This window comes from Scaptodrosophila lebanonensis, unplaced genomic scaffold (assembly GCF_003285725.1).
Source record: "Scaptodrosophila lebanonensis strain 11010-0011.00,11010-0021.00 unplaced genomic scaffold, SlebRS2 tig00000072-arrow-pilon, whole genome shotgun sequence".
Classification (NCBI taxonomy): domain Eukaryota; kingdom Metazoa; phylum Arthropoda; class Insecta; order Diptera; family Drosophilidae; genus Scaptodrosophila; species Scaptodrosophila lebanonensis.
Genome location: NW_022060558.1, coordinates 3,380,671 through 3,407,763, shown reverse-complemented (window position 1 = coordinate 3,407,763; position 27,093 = coordinate 3,380,671). Strand labels below are relative to the sequence as shown.

Here is a 27,093-nt window from a genome sequence, read left to right as displayed (position 1 = left end):
TCATTCATTCTGTTAAATAATTTTCATAAAAATTGTTCAATACGATTTTTCGAATTCGAATTTTGTTCTCTTTTTATGTTCTCGGTATATATAAATGTGTATAACTACATATTTATGTCTGTAAATTGTATGCAAGTATGTAAAGATATCATTCGAATTTAAATTGCTTAAACAATCGACTCGCGTACTTATGTATAAAAGTTTTCAATAAAAAATCAGTTAGTTCGTTTAAATTAAAAGACTGGAAGCTGCTAAAATTTGGTAATTAGCCGGGCATGTGGGAGTGGTTGGTTTAATAAAATTAATATATTAAAATTGTATAAATTAATACTTAAAATTGTGGCATTTGTATATGTGCAGTGTGCGTGTGCATTGAAAAGAATACTTGGAGGGCATACATTATGGGAAGGAGCACTCGAAGCAGTTAATAATTAATGATAGTTAAGACATAACTGAATTGGAAATTGGCAGATCTTCTGAACTTTTAACAGTATCGTATGTATATAAGTATTATTAGTTGCTTTATATTACATGTATAATTTATAAACGTAAAAACCTCTGATTGCTCTGTATTTGCTGCCTTCTGTTTTATATAATGTTGTTGTACGTAACACAGTTTCTAGATACATAATTAGTTACTTGTTATTTCTATTTGTATATTATATTTTGCATAAATTGGGGAAGAGAGTTTAATAGAGTTAAAGTTTTTATTCATCGTGCATGATCGAAATTTTGAAATCACTTTTGGGTTTATGAAAGATAATACTGTTCTTCCGTTCAATTGAAAGTAATAACAAAATTTGAATCATGCACGTATTTGTTTAACATGCAATGTTTAATATTAATTAACAATGTTTTTTCATCTCAGCCCATATTACAATCCGTGGCATTTATAATACAGAATATTTGTTTAAAATTAAGTTTTGTATTTTAAAATAGGTACAAAGAAAATCTCATGGCATTGCAATGCTTGCTTATATTCCAAATAATATATAGTTTAATATAAAAAAGGGTGGTATAACCTAAAACTGGTTTGTAAAATAGTCATGAGCTGCGTTTTTGTATTTAATAAGTATTAGTAGCATAGAGAAAGATTTCGAGTTAAATAGCTGCAATAAATTGGTTTTGCGACTAGATTAAAGTTTGTTGCTTTTTAGATTTGTGTATGCATGGTATGTACTCGTATGTACTTATATATACTAACAACTCATATATGTTTATCATATACTATAGTTATATGAATAAATTTGTTCGTGTTGCACTTCAATTAGCGTGGCTATGTTAGCTGCTGAGCTAACTTTAATTAAAATTAATTTTAGTTTTCAACTTATATAAAACGTATGCTTTGGATGCGCGAGATTTCAGTTGATTGCAGTAAAAAAATTCTAACTGGTTTTTATGCGGTTTACATGTGGTGGTCGAATAAAAACAAGCGAGCAACAACAAAGTAACTCACGCATTTATATTTGCTTATCTATATGTAGATATAGATGTGTGTGCCCATACCAGTGCATGTCTGTTAGACGGTTGTGCCATAGGCATTATTAAAAACGGCACGAGAGCTGTCCGTGTCCAGTGATATATCCTCGGGGCTGGCCAAGTCCACACGTACGTTGGAATTGGTACGGCGACGTGCGGTCTGCGCAGCGCCCCAATTGCTAAGAGTCCAATGGAACCCTGAAGCGCTGGGCGCTGGCTCTGCATCTACTTTGACCTGCGTGCAGACCTGCAATATATTATTCCTATTTAGAAACCTTAAAATCTTTATATGTAGCTTCAAAGCTTACCTCACGATTGCCACAGGGCAAAGTTTCAGTGCCGTTGCCCAAAGCCGAACCCGAAACTGACCCAGAACCCGAATCACGTGTGCTTCCGATGCTGCTGCTGCTAGCCAGGGAATCATTGCTGGATTCAATGACAGCGCCTCGATAGCGTGCCACTGACTGCACCGCCTAAAGGAACAATAAATAAATTTAAGAGTGTTCCTCGTTTAATAAACCTATTAATGGCACTTACCATCACGTCGCCGCCTTGACAATCCTCAATTGATTTGAGTATTTCCCAGACCAGTTCCGAATCAAGCGGAATAGGTTGCTCTGTGTCCCGATTAAAAATAGCTATGGCTATGTGCACAGGATGTGGCACTGGCAGCGGTATTAGCAGCTTCTCAGTCACACTGTTCTCACCACATTTCTGTTTCCATGGACGCCACGACTTTTGTGTCTCATGGCCTGTTTTTGGTATGTGCTGAGCTCGATGAGCACGCACACGCGGCGTCGTCAATCCCACGGACATATCGCTGTAAATATAAACGATTAGCCCAATACTTCTCCCTCACAGTTCCACGGGCATGTTGCTTACCGTTTTTCGGGCTTCCGGAAGGTCAACGTAATGCGTGAACGTGGATTGAATGCAGTTACTTCGAGGAATGGCAAATGAACCTGCACATTACCTCGCGGGGCATATACATTGCCTAGTAGGTCCAGACCCTTAGAGCCAATAACATCGGTGGCATTCTGTACCATCTCTGTATAACGCGTTAGATCGAGCGAGGCATGCGGTTCTAGTTTAAAATGTGTATCGTTTTCAGTCAGTGGCGTTAGAAAATCTAAGCTAAATATCTCTGTATAGATGAGGCCGGCCAGACCAGGCCAATCGTTCACGGTGAGACCCTGCGGCGAATAGAATAATATTTGTAAATAATGCATATTGGAGGCTTCAAATTAAGGTCAGTTATCAATTTAATATAGAATAACTATTAAATAATCTAATATTTACTTAAATAACATTATTGACAAACGTTTGACGTATCCGTTTTAAAATCATTAAGAAAAAAAAAATTTTTTTAAATATTTTAAATAATTGTATTACAGATTTTTCATCTGGGGGGTTAGAAACGTATTCCTATTTGTACTGGATTACAGGGACTAACAAAAATGTGTGTTGACCTAGACCAATTCAGTTAAATGTTAAAGGTAATCAGCACATAAGAGTATATATTTTAATTTACATTTATGTTTTATTTTTTGGAATGAGACAACTGATAATAAAAAGGTATCAGAAATGTTTTTTTTTTTTTTTTGAAAATTGAAACATTCCAATGCAATTTTTGACAGATTGGCTTGAGTTTTACTTTTGCAACACGTTCGGAACAGGCAACAAGCCTGAATAAAATTCTCGGTATCCTTACCTTATTGTCCCAGAATTCCTCTTCGCTAATCGACAATCTTCCGATAACATGAGACGGATAGTACTTCTCTAATATATGGGCGGCCAATTGTATAGCAATCTAAGGAAGTAGTCCAAGATGTGTATGCTGTAGGTAATCAATAATGCACAAGAACTCACCTTCAACTCTTTGGTGTTTAATTTGATGCGCGATTTCACTTGTGTGGTCAACGACGTTTGCAGTTCCCGCCTGCGTTTTTCAAGCTTCTCATGCAATGTGCTCATCAAATCGTGCGCCTCACGATCCAACGCCAAATAGGGCCCCGTTTTTGATAGCTGCGCCGAAAATGGTCCAAAACAAGCCTCTACAAATTGACTAAAGTCTTTTTGCGGCTGCAGCACGACGCATTCGGTGGCATGTTGATAGGCCTGCAGCTCATCCAATTCCATTTTAGCTTCTAAGGCAGCCAAAGCTTGTTCCGGCCGTATAATGAAATAATAGTCCAAAGCTAGGCCAGGACCAGCAATGCGTTTCACTGCAATGCTATCCGAGGCAGGCACGCGTCCACATTTCTTAATGAACAAGTGAAAGGTAAGCGAATCCCATAGCAAGCGCAAGGTGTAACGCACGACGCCAACTTCAGAGAAAAATCAAAAGCTTTAAGAAAAGAAACAAACAGTTTGTGTCCAATTATATACGAACCAACTAGCACGAGTCCAGCTGCCAATGGGCACAGCAATATGGCCACCAACACCGCCGCTACCGGTTGCAATAGACCCTGTATAAGAAAATTCCAAACCACAGCCTCGAGCAATATGCAATACCGATTTCGTGTACTATCCGGCGCATCCAGATCATAGATAAGAATCATGTAAATGTGTAAAAGAATAACAAATACTGGAATCCATAGCGGCGCGGTCAGTGCCAATGCAATACTAAGACAGCTGGTGGCCAAACAGACCAGCGGGAATGCAAATAGTATAACGATAGTGCCCAGAAAACCTTTCACGAAATAGTTCCAAATGCGATTCAAATTGCGTGTCAAACCCTTGCCAATGAAACCAGTATCCGGTTCCGTTTCGAAATGCGTACGAGATTTTGATATGTGTCGCCAGAGCTCGATGAGCCGTGAAGCCATGGTCTGTGTAATGCTTGTTTTGCGCGGAAAGAGCGTCCCATTGATTTGCGACAACTCCAGATCGGGCATAAAAGGCTTTACACAGCATAGAGCCCGCAGACCCAACGGACTGCACCAAGGCACTAAAATGCCCAACAAAAACATCATGTTCCAAGTCCAACACCAGATGCGTTGCAGCAAATTCAGCAGACGCCAGAAGGGCCAACGCGTACTCGTAGTGCGTATGATCTCCTTTTCGACCAAAAAAACAGGTTGGCTGGGATCCGAGCGTGGCGTTACAATCGATGTAGCCTGTTGACTTATCACCGTTGGTATAACATCCGATTGTCCTTGGAAATTGCGGCGTATTATCCACGATTGGGGCGACCAAATGCGACAGGCCCACTGAAAGCTGCGCGTCGGAGTCTTGGCATTTTTAAGCTCCTTCAGCAAGACCGGCTCCCGTTCCTTCATAAAAGCCAAATCTCGGGATAAGAAGTAAGCGGTCTGATGCAAATTATGTTGTGTGCACATTTTCAATGCCTCTTCGTGAGCCGACCATGCCGATTTATACAGCTTGCTCTCCTCAGCATGACGCAATTTCGAACGCAGCCAGGGTGCCACCCGCGACAACACTGAATGATCATTGGCCAAACACTTCTGGTGATCTTCGCGTGTGCGTTTCATGTCCTGCTGCACTTTGTCCACTGCCTTGTACATTATAACCACCGATTGGGCCTGCTGTACCAGCAGCTCTGGGATGCCGCCGCCGAGCTCAGTAAGCTTGGCATTGGCCATAATGGAAGTGTAGACACGTTGCAAGTATTCCTTCATGACAGCCTCATTGACCTCCTCCTCGATTTCCTTGTCCGTTAGCTTCTTGGCACGCAACTCGGCAATGAGTCGCTCCCGAAAGTGCAGGAACCAGCCGCGTGTCTCTCGCTCCAAAATGCCAATAAGCACAGGCAATGCTTTGCGCATGATATCACGACAGAAGAGACGCAAATCGATCTCCTGACCCTTGGGCGTTAAAAACAAATACGGCACAGGCTGCGACACATCGCAGCTATTAAAATCGAATTTCTCCATGGTTGCGCGTCGCAGCATTTTGCGAACGTACGCACAAAGGCCATCCAGACAGTCTTCAAATTCAGGCTGCACAAATAACATCATAAATATTGTTTAAAAAAAATTGCATGCTTACTTACACGACACACTAGTTCCGCAATTAAATAACGACAGCGTTCCTCCTTGATTTTATAGTCCAGATTGTGCGCCAGCAACGCAGGCACACCTGTGGCAACACAACCAGTAATAAAAATGTGCGGATTATTATTTCTGTCTCAGCTTACCTATGAACATGTCTGCCAGCTTGACAAGGGCATCCAGCAATGCATGAGCCGCGTGGACAACGGAAAAGAAATGCGAAAAGATTCTGGCACGGGCCGTAACAACCACGAAACGTGCCGCCAATGCCAGATCACTAAGAAAGGAATCGTGCGCCCGCAAAGAGCCCTTCTGCAACAGCTGAGAAAGACGCCATTTGTGCACTTGCCCCGGGAAATGTAGGCTCGGTACATCAAATTCACTGTGAATGTTCAAAAATGGATTAGTATATCATGTCCGAAGAAAATGTTAAGCGTGAAACACAAAAACACATAAAATGTCAAGTAATTGGTAATTGCTAATTGGTAATGGAAAAAGATCGGTGACATGCGCAAGCGTGTTCCAGATTGAGAATTATGACCAATTCAGTGTGATTTGCTGCATTGTTAGTTGCATGCGATGTATATTGCTCGAATTTTACGGCTGGGGTATATACATATATTTGGATTGGTGTGATAGTCGCCCTTTTTAGTTCAAATAAAGCAGTAACCTGATTGAGCTTGATTGAGTTAGCAACGGTCGGTGAGGTGCCATGAACAATGGTATGATTTATAATCGCATATGGTTTAACGTTTAATTTTTCAAGAACTTCAATTAAAAAGACAATTTGCTTTGGGCAGCTGTTCGCAACAGATCGACGATAGTTGTAGAATGTAATTTACCATTCCCCTATCTCCCTTATACAGGATTTTTTATCATGCATTGGCTGTTAAAACTTTTGTTTTCATTTAAAGACATGCACAAATTTCTCAATGCGAAAGACATAAATAAAATTCAAATTTTTTGCAGAGGAAAACAAAAAAAAACTCATTTTGTTGCACAATGAAAATGAATTATGTACACGAAACATATTTCACAATAGAAAATATATAAAACTAATAACACTGACTAACGATTGAAATGCAATGGCAACACGCTAAATATTTAGTTCGCTTTGTTTTATAGTCTTTGTTTTTTTTTTTTTTTTAATTTGTTTCTCTTAAAGTTTATTTACCCATTTTTACGTATTGTTTCCAATTGTTCCAAAGTTAATTTCTTCGGCTTTCCATATTTATCCTTTTGCAAGCTTTACAGAAATATTTCACATACAAATTGTTGTTTTTGTTGTTTGTTGATGATGCTTATATATTATATATTTTGGCAAACAAACAAATAGTTATAGAAATACGCGCTTTTCTTGTTAGAAAATGGTGAGTGTGTCATGCGTTACGAAATGAAGAGTATTTAAAGGACTTTTGGGCATGCATTTTTATATATTGCTTTTGCTTAGCAGCTGTGAGTTGCGTGCGCAAGTATTATGTATGTAATAAATGGCGAATGTTTGTAATTTGATTAAAGTCAAATATATAAAAGAAAACGGTGTAGACCTTATAGCAAAGCGCCTGCTGCATTGTAAACCCATTTTTGGATTTGTGTAAATCTCCACAGATAAAATTGGAACGTAATTCAACGCCAATTTTACTCAAAATTGTTATTGTGGCGCATGCTTATTATTATTCCAGCTGGTTGATTGGTTTCTGTGTTTTCATTGATGCATAGTCTGTGTGTATGTGTGTGGGTGTGTGTTTGCAGCTAATAATTTTTTGTGGATGCATGCATGTGACCTCAAACTCACCCAGTTTCCCGCAATGTTTTTAATTGTGCATTCGTCAAGCGTCTCGGCTCGCCACTGCCATCGGAAGCCACAGCATCGAGCTCATCAAAGGGCGGCGCTATAAATAGGTCACGCAAATTAATGGGACGTGTTTTGCGGCTGCTGACGCTATTCGTTGCATTGCTGGCTGTTAGATTTAATGCGCTGGCTGCCAGTGGTTGAGGCAGCACTGAAAATGTAAAAAGGAAATAGTTTGGTATTTAAAGTACAAGAGCAGCTCCTTCTCTTCATTTCACTTACCAATTGGAAAACTCTTCCAGTGATATAGAAATTGTTCGGCAACACTTTTTATTTGCTGAACCAACTGTTCCACTTCTGGAGGAGCAGCTGATTGGAGAAGCACATTGATATTGAATTCAACGGGCTCACGCTCGGGGCCAGCCAGTGTCTGCGGTCGCAGCAATTGTGTACCAGAAGCGCTGGTGGCCAACGGTTGCAATGACATGATGGCTATGATACGTGAATACGTTTCTCAGCTCTCCAGCCGTAACGTTGGTGCTCCATCAATTTACGCTTTGCAGATGCTGCATCTGTGAGTTTGAAACCGTTCTGAGATCGCCAAATGCTTCAAAGAAAATACATTTAAAAAATGGTTTTAAGAAACACACAAATACTAACAGCACACAGATTTCGTTCGATATAAGTCGTGCCTTTCATACATTTGCAAAGGTTATAATATGTATATAGGTTTGTAAAGGTTATTTATAGGATTTTTGCAACAAATAGGTACATAAATGATCAGTGCCCCGTGCTTCCAGCTATGTATCTTTTACAGTTTGAGAAATGGTTTAAGTATTATATTGTTGCAATGATATCACCTGTAAAAATCGACCAAATCGGACCGCTATAGCTTCTATCTTTAAGCTATCTCAACAATTATTAATGATGGTTTTATATACTGTTAGAATGAATTCATTTAAGAAAAAATCAGAACTGCTGACACCTGTTTATAAAACAAAGGCGAAAAAATACACTTGCATAGGTATAAAAGCACATCGGAACATTGCTCCGAAGCTAACGCACATAGATACTTGTTCAACTTAAGGCTGCTCAAGGAAATTGATATTGTAGAAAACGCGCGCACATTCTTAAAATTAATGATCTAATTGAAACTACATACATATGGACATACACACAAAAAGCATACACATGTGTTTGTGCGTATGTAAAATTATTTTATGAATAAATTCCAACCCCGAGCACGAACAAAAAGAGGGCAGCGACGGAGCAAGAATGTAAACAAATATAGCATGCTACACAAAATGGCAACAGAAAAGTTATAGCATAACAATAGGGCTTTCTTACGTTAGCTTTATTTTTAAGCAAGTTAGTGTGTTCATATTTAAAAATAAGTAGATTTGCATATTTTAATCAACTTAAGTGCTTAACTAAAAGTGGCAAAGGCAAACGAGTTTTTTTAATGAATGCATGTACATACTGTATATACATGTATGTACATACATCCTAGTATACATATGTATCTCTAAACATGTGTATGTCATTTTAGAGCAAATGACACCATCTGCTTAATGCTAACAACCTTACGCACAGCCTCAACTCAAATTACACCTGACGAAATTGCTTGCAGTGGCGCACTCTTGTCTGCCACAACTGCAAAACTACAAGCTTTAACATAATTTCGCGCTTCGTTTGTTTTAACGAGCTCACGGGCGGTCTGGTTGCACATAAAAAAAAGAACGCTCCACGCCCATCAGACACCCCACCAACAGCCTCCCTTTGCACAGAGAAATCCAAACACATGTATGTATGTACATATAAACATACATATATGCTTGATTCTTATTGTTTAATTGCGGCAAAGGCAGACACACTTACGAACACACAAACAAAGATACACACGCGCGCAAGACATTTTCTGTTGTGCAGTCGCCGTAACCTGTATTTAGTTAAAGTTGCCATTTAAAATGTCATATATTTTCAGCTGCCGTGTATTAGCGAATAAACTTTATAAATTTGAAGGAGTTTTAAGCCAGAGCGTGTATTTTGAGCTTGGAATTTATTGAGCGACGGCGACGACGACAGACAAATACACACACGCACTTTTCAACACCACCGCCTCCCCTGCGGCACACTTTTCCCAACTGGTACGTAGTTGGTTTTTCTACTGCGTATTAAACTAAAAATATTATACTTTTACGGTAACTCACATTATACCGATGGAAGCATATTAATTTTACACAAAATCAGGACAGTTTCTGTGATTTTATTGCTTGATTTTGGCCATTTTAATAGAAAAAATGTTGTAAATGCTTTTTGACAGACAGCAAATGCACTAGAGATGGATGGCTGAGTGGTGTTTCTGTTTCTATACTTACCACACGATACTTATCGATACCGATACCTCTTCACTAACCCCGTTGTTTTCTAGCTCTAGTCAAAAGTAACGTAAATAACATTTAAAATCTCGATCTTTTTTATTCTGTTTTTCTCACCGCGACCAAATACTTTCGCGGGGCTACTTTTAAGCCCTTATTACAGCCTAACGCATTGGGTTTATTTAAAGCGCCGCATGCATACGGAACACGTGTAGCAATGTTTGATTTTACAGGCAATAAAACTGTTCTCAGTTGTTGAACCGGCTGCTTCAGCAACGATTGAGCAGCAACAATATCCGCAGCTGGTACAACCAATTGTTTTGGCAGCTGTGTTGTCAGACCATTTAATGGCTGTAGTTTAGGTAACGTTTTAGGCAGCACTGTTTGAGGCCCTGGCGTTTGAGCGGGGGCTGGCTTGTGGTGGCAAAGGCCATTGGGACGCGTTGAGACAACCCGGTTCGGTATTGTTGGTGCTTTTAATATTGACGGCACGGCATGGGATTTGTTTTCTGCGTCTTTCTCCTTTGCTTTTTCAGCTGCTTTTTTTGCATCTGCAACAGCTCGAGCTTTAATCCGCATCACTACAATAGCATCGCATAAGAATGGGCCAAGGTATCCATAACGCTCAGCATATTCTTTTACCCCATCTGGCGGTTTGTGTAACTTCGTCAAAATGGGCGTACAGATTTTCAGCATTCGATGACGTATGTACTTGGCAGCTTGCTTGTCCAAGGAATTACTATTATGTCCATTGAGGTCCAAGAGATGAGGTTTAATTAATGAAGAAATGAAGCCTATATATGGTATAACGCACGCACGTATGACAAAATTTCCCATTTTTCCCAGTCCAATAACAGCTCCATAAACTGTAGTCAATGGTCTCTTGTAAAGGGCCTGCCTGTATATGCTGTTTGGGGCATACAATAATATAAACATAGCTCACAAAAACAAACTCGTATACACTCTACATACCCAACAACACGGTTCAGTATGGTAGTATCGACGTTATTAAAGTGTCTCAAAATCTCAGCCATAATGTTGCCCGAGTATTCGCGCAGAGCCCAATGGTTCTCTCTCATTGGATAGGCACAGGACTGGCTGGATAGAACGCACGTAAGCACGGACGGTATGAAGAGATGTAACTGCAAATGTACATAAATAGCCTGACCTTGAGAATCTGATCCAAAATAATGCCCTTCTAGCACTACTCACATATTTATAAAGACTTAAACTATTGTTTGCCAGCAGAGCACGGACCATTCGCATCAGATATAATAGCATGGCCATGTTTTGTTGCATCACATTTACCCGCACAGCATCAAATATGAAGAGGCTAAGACAAGGAAGCAGACTTTGCAGCGATGGATCTGTGATAAGTGTTTGCAGTGCATCGCGTCGCTTAGACTCCGAGCAGCCGACGCACGCCTCAGTGATAAGCGCGTAAAAGGTCTGCTGTTCCTTGGAAAGCAAATACAGTTGGTTGGGTTTTAATACAACTTCTTCGCTCTTTACCCAGCCACAGCTGTATTTGGCTTTAGGTGCACCGCTGTTTGGCACTGTGTCTAAGCATGTTGCTTTGCGCTTTGGACCCTCGCGCCGGATGGTTCGTTCTAGCTTAAATTCTGATAGGCTGTTCTCATCATCTGAGTCCGATTCTAACGGATCCGAGTCAACTAATTGCCAAATCAGTAGCTTGTCGTGAGCGCGCAATGCATAAGTTACGTGCTCCTTCAATAAATATACACATTGTTGTCTCATGCGTTTGGTAGCCAACCGCAATATCATAACGAATTCTAGGGCCACTTTAAGCGACAGTTCTTCCGTCACTTTTTCGGTCAATGTGGCGTTCACACTTAAGTCTTTTGTTATGTTTTCCACAGATATTTTCGAAAGGGTTGAAACATTTTCCTTACGTCGTTCTTCAGATGCAACAAATGCATTGTTCATTTCAAAAAACGCTGAAAACTACCTTGTGATTCTTGATATTAGAGTTAACTAATTTACAGCTTATTACGGTAGTTGTAGTTAGCGTTGCCAGACTTGCAAGGTGCAGACGTCTGCAAAATCCGCAAATTTAATTTGAAATTGAAAATCATGCAGGCGCAGGAAATTTTTTTATCTGTCTGTCTTTATGATTATAAATCATTTTGCTTTCGTTCGTCAACGAAGTAAGTCATGATTGGGTTGCTTTGTTTCTATTTTATGTTCATTTTTTGAACAAAATAGCCTATTTGGTTTTCCATGACGCGCCTAGATCTGAGGGAAGTACCAAATTATTATTACACCGTATGACCGAAAGACCCGTTCATAAAATTGCAATAGTATATCTGCTTAATACGAAATTAATCCTAAATTACTAAAACTCTAATGTAATATCTTAGAAGATTATCCATGACTATTAGTTAATTTTTAAAGAATTCTGGAGTTTTAATTTTACAAGGTTCAGCTTCCTTTCCACACGGACACATTTTATGGAGATACATTGGCCACAGTTCGAATTATAAAAATGTAACTTTTGCAGAAAGTGATAAAGCGTTTTGTTTTTTAAATAAAAATTTTTTTCCCCGGTTGCGTATGTTTTGTGTACGCTCGGATCGAGTTTTGTTTGAATACTGTACATTTTCAGAACCCAAAAACATGTGACATCTAAATACACACTGACATTTATGCAAAATGTAAAGCTACAAAAAATTGTATAATGTAGTTTAAATTATTTAAGCTGTGGATGTTTTGCTTACTTCATATAAGTAAATCAATCAAAGGATAATTTCTGCATAATTCAAACAAACTAATTTAATGCACTAAATTAACATATGTATATATTCTGATTAATAATTTAATTTACAATTAAATAGGAAAAAGCACTTTTAATTTTAGAGTTTACGGGATCTTTTATGTGGTCCGTTGCTCTAAGTGTTTTTGCCATAGTTGTTAATGGAGCCGATGGGATAAATAATACTACTGGTAAAATTTCCAGAAACGGTATATTATAAAGCCAAGCAGCAGCATAACGATTAGCACCTTCCACCAGTGAGGCAGTCATGACCGTAAATCCGTAAGGGGCACATACATTACGCCCATTAGACGGGTCATATTCACTTTGCCATTGCCGTCCTTGTCGTACTAAAAAGTTAAAAGTAGTGTAACAAATATTGAACAGCATGCAGTCAAATTCACCTGTTGCATATATTGGGAGCCTCCTTCCGGACCAACGGGTACTATCAAACGTCCACCGTTTGCTAATTGATTTATCAATTCTGTGGGCGTCTCAGGTGCAGCAGCTCCCACGTGTATAGCATCGTAAGGTGCGTGAGCGCTGAAACCCTTTCGACCATCGCCCTCAACAATTATTAGCTTTCCAGAATCCAGCATACTACTATCGTCAGCATTTAAATTAGACTTGCTCATTTGAACCAATGCCGCCTGATGTTCAATTCCCACAATGCGTGTATCTGGATTGTCACCTTTTGCTTGGATGTACCGATAAAAACATGCTGTTAGATACCCTGAACCTGAGCCAACATCCAGAACGTGTGCACCGGGTTTTAAATGATCCCGCAAGTACTCTAAAGCAAAGGCATGCATATGTGGAGCACTGATAGTCACTCCTCCACCGATGGGCTGTGGTGCATCCATGTAGGGATTGCGTGGCGAATAATGTTTTCGATCTGTGGCTATCATCGCTCTTTCCACTGCATCGGAAGCAATTACCCCGTATTCTAGCATGTAGGGTTGTCCAAAAATAGATCTATGTATATGAATTTATAGTTCATTATAGATAGTTCAATTTACTTACCGCGCAGTTGGCGTATGAGATCTTCATTGTTCGCACCAACTGAACGCCAGGCCATGCTGAATGCACGCACAAACAGCCCCAGCCTAATAATATTAACAAAAATTGAATTTTTCACGGCTATGCGTTTTTTGCCGATTGCTTGGATATTTAACAAGTGCAAACATCTGTTCACTGACAGTGCTGCCAACTTAGCACACGGATTTAAAAGTAATCAGATTTTTAGATAGCATTTCACGATTTGATTGATATGTATTATTTTAAAATAAATATGAACAATTTTCTAAGCTTGCTATTTGGATGTGCAAATTAACTTTTCAGTAATAGCTTATAAAATTTATATATGTATAAATTTATAGTATATGTAAATGTATCGATAACAAACTATTTCATTAGTGCTTATAAGCCGTCGAGATCCTATTTTGTCCTTACTTAAAGTCGACGTGGTAATAATGAGTGGGAATAAAGGAAAGATAAGACTAAAACCCCTACACGAGTTGCAATCAACTCCAGAACATATCGAGCTTACAGAACTCAAAACACCAGAGAAGAAGAAAAAGGCGGGAAAAGTTCGTGCTGCAACAACACAAAAAAAGCATAAAGAACTGTATAAAAATGATCAACAAATTGTAGCTAATCGCACTGCGATCAAGCGCAGCACCAGGAAGGACCAGCCACCAAATAATCAATTGCGGATTGACTCATTTTTTAAAAGTGCTGCAAAAACATTCAAAGTAGAAACATTACCGTCGCCATCCACGACTAAATTGAACATAAACACCAGCCAAAGAAAACCGAAACAGAAAGGGCGCAAGCGTCTATTCGATGAGGAAACAACAAGCGAATCTGAAAGCAACCTTAAATCTGTTCGGTTGCCCAAAAGAGCGCATTTGCCGCGCAAAGCGAAGACAGTAATGGATTTGGTCTGCATTGATCTTTGTTCCGATCCAGAAGATGTGAGAGAAGTAAAGGGAGAATCGCCGTCTTCTGAGAAGACAATTATAACCAAAGAAGACTTTCAGTCTCAGGTCTTTGTTACCATATCCCCACAGATAGAGCCCGTTTATAGTAAAAGACAATATCGCTCAACTGAAAAAATAGGATCACAAGCACCTGTAGTTGAATCCAAATCGCTGTTAGCAACAGCCAAAGTGCAATCACCTATGGTAGAAATCCCTCTACAAAATCTTGCTGGCAAGACAAGTGGTACACCTAGCGAGATTATTGCCGTAGGTGCATCATCCAAAGAAAATGTACCAATTGGACGTCGTCGTAAATCGCGTTTATGTCCGCCTTATAAAGTCATTCAAGGCACAACTTTTGCAGTTGATGGATTTCAGTTTGGTGATATACCCAACGTAACTCATTACTTCCTCACTCATTATCATGCTGATCATTATGTTGGTCTAACGCGAAAATTTCAACATCCGCTCTATATGAGCCCCACAACGGCGCGCCTGGTGCGCACCTTTATTCCTATTGATAACAAATATATTTTCGAAATGGAGATTGATAATCCATTTAAATTGAACAATATTGAAATAACCGCCATTGATGCTAACCAGTAGGTTTATATTTTACTTTAGTTACGTGAACATTAATGGTATACTGATCCTCTACTTTTTTTTGTTAAGCTGTCCGGGTGCTATCATGCTGTTCTTCAAACTTCCCAGCGGTGAATGCATTCTGCACACAGGCGATTTTCGAGCTAGTTTTGAAATGGAATCGCTGCCAATATTTTGGAACTATAATGTAGATTTGTTGTATTTGGATACAACATATTTGTCAAGCAAATATGAATTTTGCCATCAGACCGAGAGTATTGATCGCACGTTGGCACTCGTGCGTGAATTCCGGAAGAAAAATGCATTAAAGCGCATACTTTACGTCTGTGGGTCATATATCATTGGAAAGGAGAAGGTATGGCAAGCTCTTGCCGACGAGTTTAATCTCTCTGTATGGACAGAACCGCACCGTCGGAAAGCTATAGACTGTTTGCAATGGCCTGAACTAAATCTGCGTCTCTATGATAATGAGGATAACGCTGATTTACACATCTTGACGATGGGTCGGTTAAGCTACCCGGTAAGTAAAAATCAAAACAATTATGAATATCTCAATAATGGATGAAATTTGACAGCGCCTTGTAGAGTATTTCGAAAAATTCTCTTCCAAATACGACATGCTTTTAGCTATACGTCCCAGCGGCTGGGAAAAGGATTCGAAACCATCATATGGCAAAAAAATAAGTATCATTGGTGTCGAATATTCTGAGCATTCCAGTTACAAAGAGTTAGAACGCTTTGTACGGTTTCTGAAACCAAAGCGAGTTATTAGCACAGTTCCAGTCAATAGGGACTTGTTTCTCACAGGGAAGGTGCCTGAGAAATGGTACCGCTTTACGGGTATTCCGGCAATGCTTTCTAATGGATATCAACCATCTATATCAACCTACCTCAAAACTCCAAATACAAAGCCAAAGTGCAAAATAATCGCGACTGGCACAATGACTTTAAGTCCATTCAAAAACGAAAATGAGCACTTCGATGACGGCAGGAGTGAAATTATTGATTTGGTTTCCGAAATAGACGCATCGAATGGTACAACGCCACCAAATAAAGTAATCAAAGTTGAGAAAACTCCTAGTAGAATTACTTCGGATGCTTCCGATGATTGGTTAGCATAGTATTTGTTTATACAACTTCGTTTATGGGCATTTATCAATTTTAGTTCATACCTATAATAATACTATTTTCTTAGTTGCGCCCTTATTGTTATATTTTTTGGCATTCTTTATGATACACTGTTAAGCTAAGATACTGTTTTGTATAGAAGGCAATTATTTTAAAAGGCTTCTATCGTCAAGCCATATATGTAAATGAACCGCTGTTATAAATATAACTGCAGAACAAAATGAAGATATTCAACTTTCCTTGACATTTCCATATTGACTTCATATATTTTTGCTAATTCTTATTGTTCACATACATAAATAGTACTTATCAATTAATGCTCTAAACAAGTGTGCAAGCTTCCCATACGTGCGTGTTTATAACTTTTTGCTTCGTATAAGTTACATTTTAGTTAAACTAAAAAGAAATCGTACTTATATGCATTATTTTTTCACACTTGCCACTTGTTCTTTAAATTTGTGTTTTTAGCTAATGTTTAATGGATACATACAAAATGAAATTAAATGTAGTTAAATGATTGAAGTTATTGAAATGATGTTCATATTTCAATGATATGTTGTATGTATGAGTATAAGGATATAGACAAATAAAGCGTAATTTTTTTTTCATTCAATTATGGAATGGCGATGATTATACAATATTGTATAGTTTTTTTTGCGTTTGTTGTGTTTTATGCATAAACAATTGACTATACAAACAATTGACAAAAACAAATTATATGTATATAACCATAAATATGTATGTACTTCGTGTTAATAAATAGCATATGATTTTTATAACTTTCCTTTTTTGTGGCCAAAACAAACGAATTTAACATGCGGCTAACAATGACTATAACTAAAAACGTTAGACGATACAACAAGGACAATGGCAACTTGACGATGACAATTATAAGGCGCTGTACGCTAGGCCTGATGTACGGGTGGGTATAAGTATGTGTTGTATATGTATATATATATATCTGATGAGCCCAGGCTAGCACCACGAGAAAAACGGACTCTTGTTCTGGAAGCGCTGCGTGAAGGAAAAGAAACGACTTCCGCTGGACCTGTGGATTGTTAATTGGATTGGTTAACTCGTATATTTTACGATTACTCTACTTTTGCGAACACTTACCGCTCCACAATAACCGCGGGCATTTGCACCAACTGCACTGGTGACTTGCCATCCCGTAACGCTTGCGTTAGATTTAATATCTGGCCACGCATCACAGACATTTGTCGTTCGAAAAGACGCTTGTCGAAGCCGCGATCCTGCTGAAACAAGTACAGCAAATCTGTGCAGATTTCCTCCACAAAATTCATATCGGAGAGCTGAGGCAGCACAAGCTCTTTAATGTCCTCGCTGAAGGGGCGTTTTGCTTGCGGCAACCATGCCCAATGATATGGATATGCACGCCAAGAATCAGGATGTTTGAATGGAAAAGCCAAGCCATTATCAATGGCGGCAATTTTGATTTGCGGCGCCTCCACAACATTCCAATCGGCCTCCTTTTTTATTGTAGTCTGTGGTGAAGTGCTCGTTGTTGGACGCTCTTCATCGCTGCTGGAATTGCTACTCGCTGAGGGTATTTCCCTTTTCGAAGGGGTGTCATGTGCCATAGACGCTGGCATGGGCACAACACCGCCAGCGGCACGTATTAGCTCAGCATCTGGCCTGCCAGTTGAGAGCGTGCCATTTATGTCGAGGACTTGAGTGGCTGGTTGCGCAGCACGTGGCACACTGGCCATACTCTTTCCCCCAGTGCCACCCACTAAGTTTAGCACCTTGGGAGCCACATATTTAATGAGCCAATTGTCATTGCCGCGATCTGTATTGCGTATAATGTAATCCAACACAACCAGACGCTCAAATTGCAGCTGAAACGATTTGGCCAGAGCCGGTGACAATTGCTCGCTCTCGAAACGACGAAGCCAATAATCGGCGTCTTTGTAGCCCTCGACAAACAGCTGAAAGGAGCCAGTCTACACAGCAAGAAAAATCCATAAGCGAACCATTGAAGTATATATACAAGTAGTCACTCCTACCTTAAGCGGTAAACTCATGCGATTGAAATGCGCCGACGGATAATGCTCCTTGATGCGCTTCTTTAGCTTGGCCTTCTGTCGATCGATACGCGCATAGTTAAAACTCTCTGCTACTAGTCTTACCACGCGCGTCTTTGGCACAACATTCAGGTTGAGCTTTCGATCGACGAGACTTGCGCCGGCTTCAGACAAGTAACTGCAAAAAGAAGCGGACGTTTTAGCTAATTTTAATGATCATCTAGAATGGATTAGGAACTCACCCCTGATTCGGTATTAAACAGGCTCGCCCAAAACAACATGGACAACACAACTTATGCATCCATTTGGTCCACTTGGGATTCAGTCGGCCATAGGGTTCTTCATCTTTTGGCTTAAAAACAGCCAGGCAGCGCTGTGTTATAAAGAAAGGCAACGTTAGCTTCAATCGATTACAACTAGGGAATCGAATCGCAACGAAATCAAAGTGTTTCCCAGTAAAACCAAAAGTATTGCAAGTACAATCTTTATCGCAACACTTCCCCATTTTTGGGTTTCTTAATGTTTGCGTTGTTTTAATGGGCCTCAAAGCTATTGCTTGACGCTTTTGGTGCCCTAATATATAGCGCAGAATCTCCAAATTCTATGTCTCACTAGAATTTAGTTCTATAATTAAACAAAAAAATTGTTTCTATATGAGCGCCACAATATTCGATCGGTGCAGAAATCAAAACTTTTATGTTTATTATTATTAATGCAGGAATCTCTAGAATTTGTAAAATGCATTTAGCAACAAAGTAAGATCTGACTAAAATATATGAAGCCCAGATTGGGTTTACAAATTACATTTATGTGTTCTGTGAAATATTTCAGAATTACTTACAGCTGAGGAGTCTTTGACAAAGTAGGAACCACTGCTGCCTTGGTATATTCGCTCGGGTAGTACACCCTGTTCGATGGCATATTCGGCCTGTGCTACAATTTCCGAAAAGAGTGGGTCGTCTGAAAACGGAAAATTGTATTATTGGAAGTTAGAGAATTACTGGTTATAGGTACTAATAAAATTGGTGCGCAATACGAAAACACGAGCGCGTCTAGGCATGTCTTTTACTACATACGTCTAAAATGGGACTGTCATTTAGAATGGAAATCAACCTAAACTGGCAATTTGTGCGTATTATACCGATTAATCTTCATAGAATATTTATTGCTTAGAATTTTAAATCACAAGAAATGGTCGAGCTTCTCAGTAGTGTGAGAGGAATGTTTAAAAGTCTATATTTGAAGAAATGGTTAAAGTTCGATTATTTGGTTGCTAAGACAAATCTTTACTATTACCGCTCCACTGTTTACGAGTGGACAAATGAAACTCCAAGTCTCGTATGTCTTCCATTGAAATTTGAGCTGCCATAGCGAAAAAAATCAATCGTTGTTAGTGCATTTAACACATATGTATATTTATAAGACACTCGACAGCATCCACTAACAAGGTGGACGACCACAAAGTGAAACCGTAAAAGTGCGTTTTAGTCCAATGGAAGCGCACAAATAAAAATAAATGTACATATGTATGTACATTCGTATGTAGCTTGAACAAATGATTCGCGCGAATGGCAAGCCCCGAGAAATGCAACTGAACTGCAGCATCATGCAAAAATGTCGTCATTGCACGAAAATGCGAGAGTCAAGGGTAGGAAACGACACTCTGGCGTATGAGTAATATATGTACATATATACATATGTACATTTTTATAGTATATGCGAAGCGCTCATGCGCTACGTTAAAGTTTTGACTATGATTGTGCTATATAGCATGACATTTACCAATGAAATCGAAATCCTCATTGAACTCAAAGGTCGCATTGTCCTGACAAATGGTAAACACATTCTGAATGAAATTCTCACGACTTGAGCTCAGCGAACAACGCGACATTACAACGGAGGTTTATTCAATGCCAATGACTTCAGTTGCCATATCGGCGCCGTGTAAATCGGTTAAAGTTTGTGCGCCCAGGCGCCCTAGAAATGAGTACAATGAGATACAATGTAGCAGCTTTGCATGGCTAATGCCATTCGATAAGGGCAAGAACGCAACAGGCCGTGACAAAACGAACTATTCTCAGACTGTGTGTGTTGGTTGCTTGTATAGTTGGTACGTTCATTTTAGACTTACACATATTCTGTAAGGGACAATTGGCGCACTGACATTTCGGACGCACAATTTTTACCGTCACCGTATCTGCAGATCCATGTCTCATGGATGGCGCATTGATAATAATAGGTGGCTCCTCCTGTTCGCCATCGGATTCCAAATAATCCTTCACCGACGCCCTACATTTCTTTTTCTCACAACAATAGCAAACATATGGCACAGAACCGGCTGATTCTGTGTCGGACACGGGTCCAGATTCACTTTCTTTTGATTTCACAGTATTGGCGTGCTGGTTGTTTTGTTTGTTTTTGTCTGTCATATTTTATCATTGTTCCTTGCATATGTACATACTACATATAGTCATGTCCAGTCGCCGGCAGGTGTTTGCAAATCAACGCCCATTTTTACTGGCAATTTACTTATAATATAATTTGGCACAATTTCACTAATCGTACAATTTCGCACATGCACAAACACACAAGTTATACTCAAACATTTAAAAACCGGAAAATTTATCATTCAAAGGGAGTGTATTCAGGGAAAGGATTTTGATAAGTAAATCAAATTACAAAAGCGTACACAATCTGCCTTTTTTTGTGTGCTGGCAATACCTGCGATTACAGAAGTTGTTTAAAACCGAGCCTAATTTTAATGATAGCATATTCAACCGCATAAGGCTTTGTAAGCAAATTTAATTGCTTTCCCATAATTAAAAGCAACAGGAGCTATTACCACATCAAAAATAACATATTTTATGGGCTCCTAAGTCAGTTCTCTCAATTTTACACACACAGTTGTCGAATGTAATAAAAGTTTTCAGGGTGGCACTGTTTTTAGTGATAAGCAGCATAAGTAAAGGAAACAGAGTAGCAAAAGCTGCCTAATCAGCATTCAGACAAAACAGACTGCGCATTTATGGTTGCACTTTTAGTGCTTCCCCCTTCATATACTCACCGCCAAATGTGTTCGACACCAAGTCCAAATGATCATGACCGCGCCCCAAGCCACCGAGTAGTTCACTAATGCGACTACCATGACTACCGCCAAGTAATGGCTGTGACTCTCCATGCACACTTCCTGCGTCCGTGGACATGCCTTCGAAATCAATTTCGGGCACAAGACAAATATCGTCAGCGTCCTCGTGCAGAGGAAAGCGTTCGTGTGCTACTATCTGAGGCGAAGACGAGGAACTCGTTGCTGTGCGGCGTGCTGCTGTTGCAATGTGACTAACCGTAATGGGTGGTTGTGGCGTAGTGCTTGAACTGTCGCTAACGCTCTCACTGTTCCCTTCCAACTTTATTGGTTTAGTTTTCCCGTTGCTCACATTGTTGGGCGGGCTTTTGTGCAACAAAACATCTTCTTCATCGTCGTCGTCTTCGTCGTGTAACAGAAGCAGTTGCTCGATTTGTTGATTCTTCTCTGACACAATTTTAATGTTATCACCGTTTGGTATCTGCGCATCACCATCACCTCCCGCACCAGCAAAGACAAAACGATCTGTTTCATCGGCATCCAAGACGACCTCGTTGTCGCCGTCGTTACCATCGTCGTCGACTGATAAAAGCACTTGCTCTCTTTTAACCTTTCTCTTTGGTCGCGGTTTGTTGGCGCTTTTCCCATGCACACCAATCGTGTTAATCTACATACGTATAAGAGGGACGTCAACATTATAATAATATGCATAAGCATTTATATGGGTGTATATACTTTTTTTCTTTTGTTGCTGCCACTCACCTCCACTTTTGTTGTTAGTTGATTGACATTGTTCGTTTCATAGCCATTTATAAGGGGCACCGGTAGAATTTGATTCGTTACTGGCACCATCGAAGCGGTTGTCGTTGACCCTGCAGATGCAAGTGTTGGATCCTTGATGAAATCTCCGATGAGGTCCGCCTCATCTTCCAGCTGCACGAGCGGCGCATCCACTTGCACCTTGGATTGAGCTGTGTTCATTGGAGGGGTGGTCTAGAGAATTGCGACTTTTAAAGTTAGCACCCCTTTTTTTGGTGCTTTTTTCGGTGCAGACACAACAACAAACAGTGGCAGATGCAGCAAAAACAAAGTTATTGTTTGTTGTTGTTCGTTGGTTGCTTGTCTTTTTGGGCGTACGCTATGTTATCTGGTGGGCGCTGTGACTGTATCTCGCATTATTTGCATTCTGTTTTTGAACAACGCGTATAAATTATTTAATTAGACGATTAAAAATTAGCTTGTTTTGCGCATTTGCTTTGGGTTTTTTAGCTATTATTGATTTTTGTTGTTCATTCGCGCGCCTCCTTCACTTTACGCTTAAGTTAATAAAGCTCTTTTTATCGCATATTATACACTCAATATTTAACCCACTTTTAGAATTTAGACTTAAACAAAGTGTGCTTTTCTAGTGGATTCATAGAACTAAAATTACGCCTTTTAAATCAGGAATTCTGATTCTGAAAAATGGTGACATACAAGGTAACCAGCTGTTCGTGTGGGGCTGCTAACTTGCTTAAGTTCTTTGGTTTCAAAGTAGTTGGCAACGAGCGCTTGATATATTTTTTAAAGTATTCATATGTACTCCTGTTCGTAGTCTTCGTTCATTTGATTTAATATCTTGCTTGTTGATGATCTATGTATCTCTGAAACTTTATTTTTATTTACAATAAATGGTGGAATTTATAACTATTGCCGCGCAACATACTGGCGCAACTTGCCAATGCTTCTCAATACCGTGTTGAGCTCCCGCTGAAGATTGGTACTTTCGACCACAAGCTCTATACAATCTTTGAATTTTAACACGGCGCCGCGTAAACTCATGGGTGGCAGTACACTGAACCAGTGCAGCGGCTCTACGTAGCCATTCTCCTTGTCCACCATATGACGTTCGATGCTAATTTCCATACTCGTCTTTGGATCCACATCACGGGTCCTGCTGACGACCCGACAGAGGGCATTAAATTCTCCGCTGTTCTCCGTGGGTATTTGTGCCGTAGATATAGTGCTGCCGCCTTGCTGGTACTTTGTTCTTGCTAAAAGTATAGCTCCACTAGCATTCGTTCGTTCGATGTTAATTCGACACTTAGTGTGCTCTTCAATGAGATGGAACATGTCCAAATAGAGTTCATCCAATAGCTGACCGGCACTCTCTTTGCTTTCTGCAGTAGGCATTGTTTAAACAATAGGTTTTTCAATAATTTTTAAATGCTTGTTATGTCGTTTTCACAAGAAACAATCAATTGAAAATTAATCATATGATGCACAAACAGGCCCCATTTTCGAACAGTTGGCAGCGCGAACTATAGACAGTGTTGCTATGTCTCGCCAAATATTGGCAAAACATGAAGTCGTGTCCATAAAAATGAATTTAAAGTGGACTGTGCTTTGGTTAATTATTAAATAAAGCCTAATTGAAGCTGAACAACATGCTGTGACTACAAGTGTGCAGCAGGTACGTAATAATAACGTTAGTTATTTCATTCAATCGTGCAATCCACGACAACAGCTGTTGTTTATGCCCCTACCCCAATCTCTAAGTTTGTGGGTCTCTTTCGCGGTTAGTAGGTGCAGGCAGATTGTTTATTTTTCGGGTCTGAGTTGTTGGAGATTAGAGAAAGTTCATACAAAAAGCGCTCGTAATTAGCATGTTCCAACTAGTTGTAAAATTGATGCTGACTTGGGCGTTTGTGTAAAGCTCTATAGGTTGCTGCATCTCATTGGCAATAAAAATACATATTGACAAAGATCAAATAGGACTAAAGGTTTATTTACACTGTGCTTGTGATCATGCTAAGAGTTGAAGGTATTGATTTACGCCAACGTAGACGCGATTTAAGTGGCGTATTATTCAACAACAATAACAACAATGCATGGCCCGATATGGACGATGAGCAGCAGGTGCGCGATAATATAAATACATATGTACATTCTTGGATAGTGATTAAAGCATCAAAATATATCAGTCATCATGTCAGTGCGATATTACCTCTGTGTTTAGCCAGATCTAATCAAGAATATGTACAATGTATTCACATGAGCATACACCTTAATAAAGCACGCTAATGGCATTGCTGATTAATATCTATTTAATTATTTAGGAAACAACAACGACGCTGACAAAGATAAATTTAGACCAACACATTAACAACAAAACTGTGCCCCAAATGACGACACAACAGTCCACGGATGCGGAAATGCGAGCCTTGTTGCAGGCCAAGCGTACCGGCTTTAATCGCCGCAGTTTGAGCGAAAGTTCGGCCGAGGATTTATGCCGGGAAACACAAAACAGCAGCCAGAAAAATATGTGTCGCAGCGAGTTGCCTGTGAATCCACAAAAGTGTGGAGTACAGCCTGAAGAAGGCAAAGTCATCGGTGCCCACAATAGGCAGACAATCAGCAATGTAATCGACATAATCGTACGCCTTATCATTGTCGTGATTTTTATCAAACTGGAGACAACGCCTGCGTTCAAACGTGAAATACACGCCGAAGAACTTTGGTTGTATAAAAATCCACGCCGTCCAGATATTGTTACGCCTGCAGAGCTGCTGATTGGAGTCATACTAGGACCCTTTTTCCTAACCTGTATATTTTATATATTCACTAAGGATAAGCGAGATTTTCGCGCTGCCAGTTGGGCATGGACATTGGCATTGTGTATGAATGCTGTTCCAACAAGTTTGTTAAAGATAACCGTGGGAAGGCCACGTCCCGACTTTTATTATCGATGTTTTCCCGATGGTGTAATGGTATTCAATGAAAATTCGACCGCCTTGGACAGCACGTTTCTTGATTTTAATTGCACTGGTCGTCCAAGCGATGTCAACGAGGGACGAAAGAGCTTTCCCAGTGGTCATTCATCGTTTGCTTTTGCCAGCTTTGGATTTATTGCATATTATGTGGGTTCCAAGTTGCACGCATTTGATGCCCGAGGCCGTGGCCAGACGTGGCGTTTTATGATTTCAATTACACCGCTTGTTGTGGCCGCCATGGTGGCAGTCAGTCGAACTTGTGACTATCATCATCATTGGCAAGATGTAACGATTGGCGCTTTAATTGGAATAGTCACCGGGTATATCTCGTATAGACAATACTATCCTTCAATATTTGCGCGCGACTGTCATCGGCCATTGGATCGATGGCCGGCACGCAAAAGAGTGTTATACGAGCGATTGGAGTCAGACTTAGATGCGACTGGCGAAAGGAGCACTGAACAGCGTCCTTTGCTGGGCAAAGAGCAGACCAAATGGTACTGAGATAGTTAAAGTTTTATGTATTAACCAATCGCTTGATTGTAAAGTATTGAATTATTTCTTCACGATTAGTCAAAACTGTATTCCTTATTGTAAATACATAAAATGTGGGTTAAACGCGCAGCTGCGCTGTGTTGTTGTGGTAGTAAATTAATTCTTAAATACATATGTAACGTAGTGGCATGTAGTGTGTGTAACAGAGGCAAAAGCTTTTACTTTGGCGCATTAAAAATTGTCAACAGAAAGAAAACAAATAATATTAAATGGTTTTAAAATTTAACATCTATTTTTTTTTTTTTTAATTTGTATTCGTTCTCAAGCAGCAGCATCGAAATATTAATTCAAATCCTCTATAATAAAACTATTATTTCAAAGCGTCCGAAACTAGCCTAAACGATTAGTGCTCGTCATTTAATCCAGAAATTGCTGTATTTAACTCATTGAGTTAAAGGCCTGCAACAGCACCTGCTTCTCACGCTCCTTCTTTTTGACTACATCGAGACTGCGTTGCCGCCAAGTGCTCTTGCGCAATTTTATTGGTCGACTGCCCACATAGCGCCCGTCCATTTCCTTCATGGCACGTATAAAGTCAGCAGGCTCGCGAAAACTCACGAACCCGAACCCTTTGCTTTTGCCTGTGCGCTTGTCACGAACCACGCGTGCACGCTGAAATGACGGGTACTTGTTAAAAGTACGTGTTAGCACTTCATCATTGACATCGTTGCCCAAATCACCGCAAAATATTCGAAAGTCGTCATCTGGCCAATCTGCCAATGATGCATCTTCCCAAACGCTGCCGCCAGCAATGCGAACGGTTTTACGATCCTTCTTTTTACGCTCTGTTGTCTGAAAAGATTGTAGCGCTGATGAGGCCCGCGCTGCTTTGATAGCTTCCTCAGCAATGGGATTGGGTCCAGATTTTTCGGCTTTTAGCTTCTTCAGCTTTTGCGTAACATCAAACTGTACCGTATTTATGTCTATATGTGGTGCTGCGGCTACGGTTGGCACATGCACCGACTGCCGACATTGGTACAGCTTTGGAGCGCTGCTTAACACAACTGGCGTCGCGGACATAGGTTTTGCAGGTGCTGTAGATGCATTGTTGCCAGTTGGCACAAAAGTAGACATAAAAGTTGGTGGTGGTATTGGAGGCGGTGGCACCGTTAGCCGAGCTGCTGGAGGAGGCTGGTTTTGTTGCAATTTCTGCTGAACGTTATTGAATGTATTCGCGGCGATTATCGGTCGCACCTGATTCGGAACAAAGAGGTTACGCGATGGAGGCTTGGAGATCTCCGCTTCGAATCGAGACAATTCATCTTCGATATTGCGGCGCTTCGTGCCCATTTCTAAGCAAATTGCTGTTAAAAGTGGAAATAGTATGCAATGAATGCAACGATTTAAACAAACTTGTCACGAAAATGCCAAACAGCTGTCATTAGAGATGTAACATGTAGCAGTTTACCTATCGATATTTTTAAATCTCTTAGCGTTCCATCAAGATAGGCTGGTCGCATTACATCAGATTATAGCGGCTAATTATCGAACGGAAATTAAATACATATTTA

General features: G+C 40.0%; 8 protein-coding genes across 15 annotated transcripts; 2 read left to right on the top strand and 6 right to left on the bottom strand.

The window, feature by feature from the left end:
* Positions 1-52: 52 nt before the first annotated feature.
* Positions 53-9,627, bottom strand: LOC115625201. Of its 2 annotated transcripts, XM_030520168.1 has the most exons (13): positions 9,495-9,627; positions 7,567-7,891; positions 7,288-7,495; positions 6,667-6,738; positions 5,639-5,874; positions 5,495-5,580; positions 3,872-5,441; positions 3,349-3,806; positions 3,191-3,289; positions 2,362-2,672; positions 2,017-2,299; positions 1,788-1,952; positions 53-1,726 (listed from the first exon to the last, which is right to left on the bottom strand). In XM_030520168.1, the coding sequence occupies exons 2-13, from the start codon at positions 7,769-7,771 to the stop codon at positions 1,520-1,522; spliced, it is 3,900 nt and encodes a 1,299-aa protein (XP_030376028.1). In that variant the 5' UTR covers positions 7,772-7,891; positions 9,495-9,627; the 3' UTR covers positions 53-1,519. The 2 variants fall into 2 exon arrangements, with proteins under 2 accessions (XP_030376028.1, XP_030376029.1); XM_030520169.1 differs by lacking the exon at positions 6,667-6,738 and having other exon boundaries at positions 54-1,726.
* A 110-nt stretch (positions 9,628-9,737) lies between these two features.
* Positions 9,738-12,251, bottom strand: LOC115625324 (transcription initiation factor TFIID subunit 6). Its single transcript, XM_030520347.1, has 3 exons — positions 10,875-12,251; positions 10,635-10,804; positions 9,738-10,569 (listed from the first exon to the last, which is right to left on the bottom strand). The coding sequence occupies exons 1-3, from the start codon at positions 11,607-11,609 to the stop codon at positions 9,762-9,764; spliced, it is 1,713 nt and encodes a 570-aa protein (XP_030376207.1). The 5' UTR covers positions 11,610-12,251; the 3' UTR covers positions 9,738-9,761.
* Positions 12,252-12,454: 203 nt separating this feature from the next.
* On the bottom strand, positions 12,455-13,629 carry LOC115625241 (protein-L-isoaspartate(D-aspartate) O-methyltransferase). The gene is made up of 3 exons (XM_030520233.1): positions 13,459-13,629; positions 12,840-13,381; positions 12,455-12,785 (listed from the first exon to the last, which is right to left on the bottom strand). The coding sequence occupies exons 1-3, from the start codon at positions 13,511-13,513 to the stop codon at positions 12,702-12,704; spliced, it is 681 nt and encodes a 226-aa protein (XP_030376093.1). The 5' UTR covers positions 13,514-13,629; the 3' UTR covers positions 12,455-12,701.
* Positions 13,630-13,873: 244 nt separating this feature from the next.
* Positions 13,874-16,670, top strand: LOC115625122 (DNA cross-link repair protein SNM1). 2 transcript variants are annotated; one of them, XM_030520034.1, is made up of 3 exons: positions 13,874-15,019; positions 15,090-15,540; positions 15,596-16,670. In XM_030520034.1, exons 1-3 carry the CDS (start codon positions 13,908-13,910, stop codon positions 16,139-16,141), a joined length of 2,109 nt encoding a protein of 702 aa, XP_030375894.1. In that variant the 5' UTR covers positions 13,874-13,907; the 3' UTR covers positions 16,142-16,670. The 2 variants fall into 2 exon arrangements, with proteins under 2 accessions (XP_030375894.1, XP_030375895.1); XM_030520035.1 differs by having other exon boundaries at positions 15,606-15,799.
* Positions 16,671-16,867: 197 nt separating this feature from the next.
* On the bottom strand, positions 16,868-22,689 carry LOC115625120 (phosphatidylinositol 4-kinase type 2-beta). 5 transcript variants are annotated; one of them, XM_030520029.1, is made up of 7 exons: positions 22,011-22,689; positions 21,258-21,942; positions 19,035-19,153; positions 18,436-18,566; positions 18,176-18,371; positions 17,265-18,112; positions 16,868-17,196 (listed from the first exon to the last, which is right to left on the bottom strand). In XM_030520029.1, the coding sequence occupies exons 1-7, from the start codon at positions 22,254-22,256 to the stop codon at positions 17,124-17,126; spliced, it is 2,298 nt and encodes a 765-aa protein (XP_030375889.1). In that variant the 5' UTR covers positions 22,257-22,689; the 3' UTR covers positions 16,868-17,123. The 5 variants fall into 5 exon arrangements, with proteins under 5 accessions (XP_030375889.1, XP_030375890.1, XP_030375891.1 ...); XM_030520030.1 differs by having other exon boundaries at positions 22,038-22,688; XM_030520031.1 differs by lacking the exons at positions 21,258-21,942; positions 22,011-22,689 and adding an exon at positions 20,325-20,781.
* A 211-nt stretch (positions 22,690-22,900) lies between these two features.
* LOC115625444 lies at positions 22,901-23,514 on the bottom strand. Its single transcript, XM_030520492.1, has one exon. It carries the CDS (start codon positions 23,445-23,447, stop codon positions 22,962-22,964), a length of 486 nt encoding a protein of 161 aa, XP_030376352.1. The 5' UTR covers positions 23,448-23,514; the 3' UTR covers positions 22,901-22,961.
* An 80-nt stretch (positions 23,515-23,594) lies between these two features.
* On the top strand, positions 23,595-25,808 carry LOC115625101 (phospholipid phosphatase 5). 2 transcript variants are annotated; one of them, XM_030520005.1, is made up of 2 exons: positions 23,595-23,727; positions 24,374-25,808. In XM_030520005.1, the coding sequence occupies exon 2, from the start codon at positions 24,440-24,442 to the stop codon at positions 25,529-25,531; it is 1,092 nt and encodes a 363-aa protein (XP_030375865.1). In that variant the 5' UTR covers positions 23,595-23,727; positions 24,374-24,439; the 3' UTR covers positions 25,532-25,808. The 2 variants fall into 2 exon arrangements, with proteins under 2 accessions (XP_030375865.1, XP_030375864.1); XM_030520004.1 differs by lacking the exon at positions 23,595-23,727 and adding an exon at positions 23,901-24,173.
* Positions 25,788-26,936, bottom strand: LOC115625102 (RNA-binding protein 42). Its single transcript, XM_030520006.1, has one exon. The coding sequence runs from the start codon at positions 26,870-26,872 to the stop codon at positions 25,961-25,963; it is 912 nt and encodes a 303-aa protein (XP_030375866.1). The 5' UTR covers positions 26,873-26,936; the 3' UTR covers positions 25,788-25,960.
* Between the last annotated feature and the right edge of the window lie 157 nt (positions 26,937-27,093).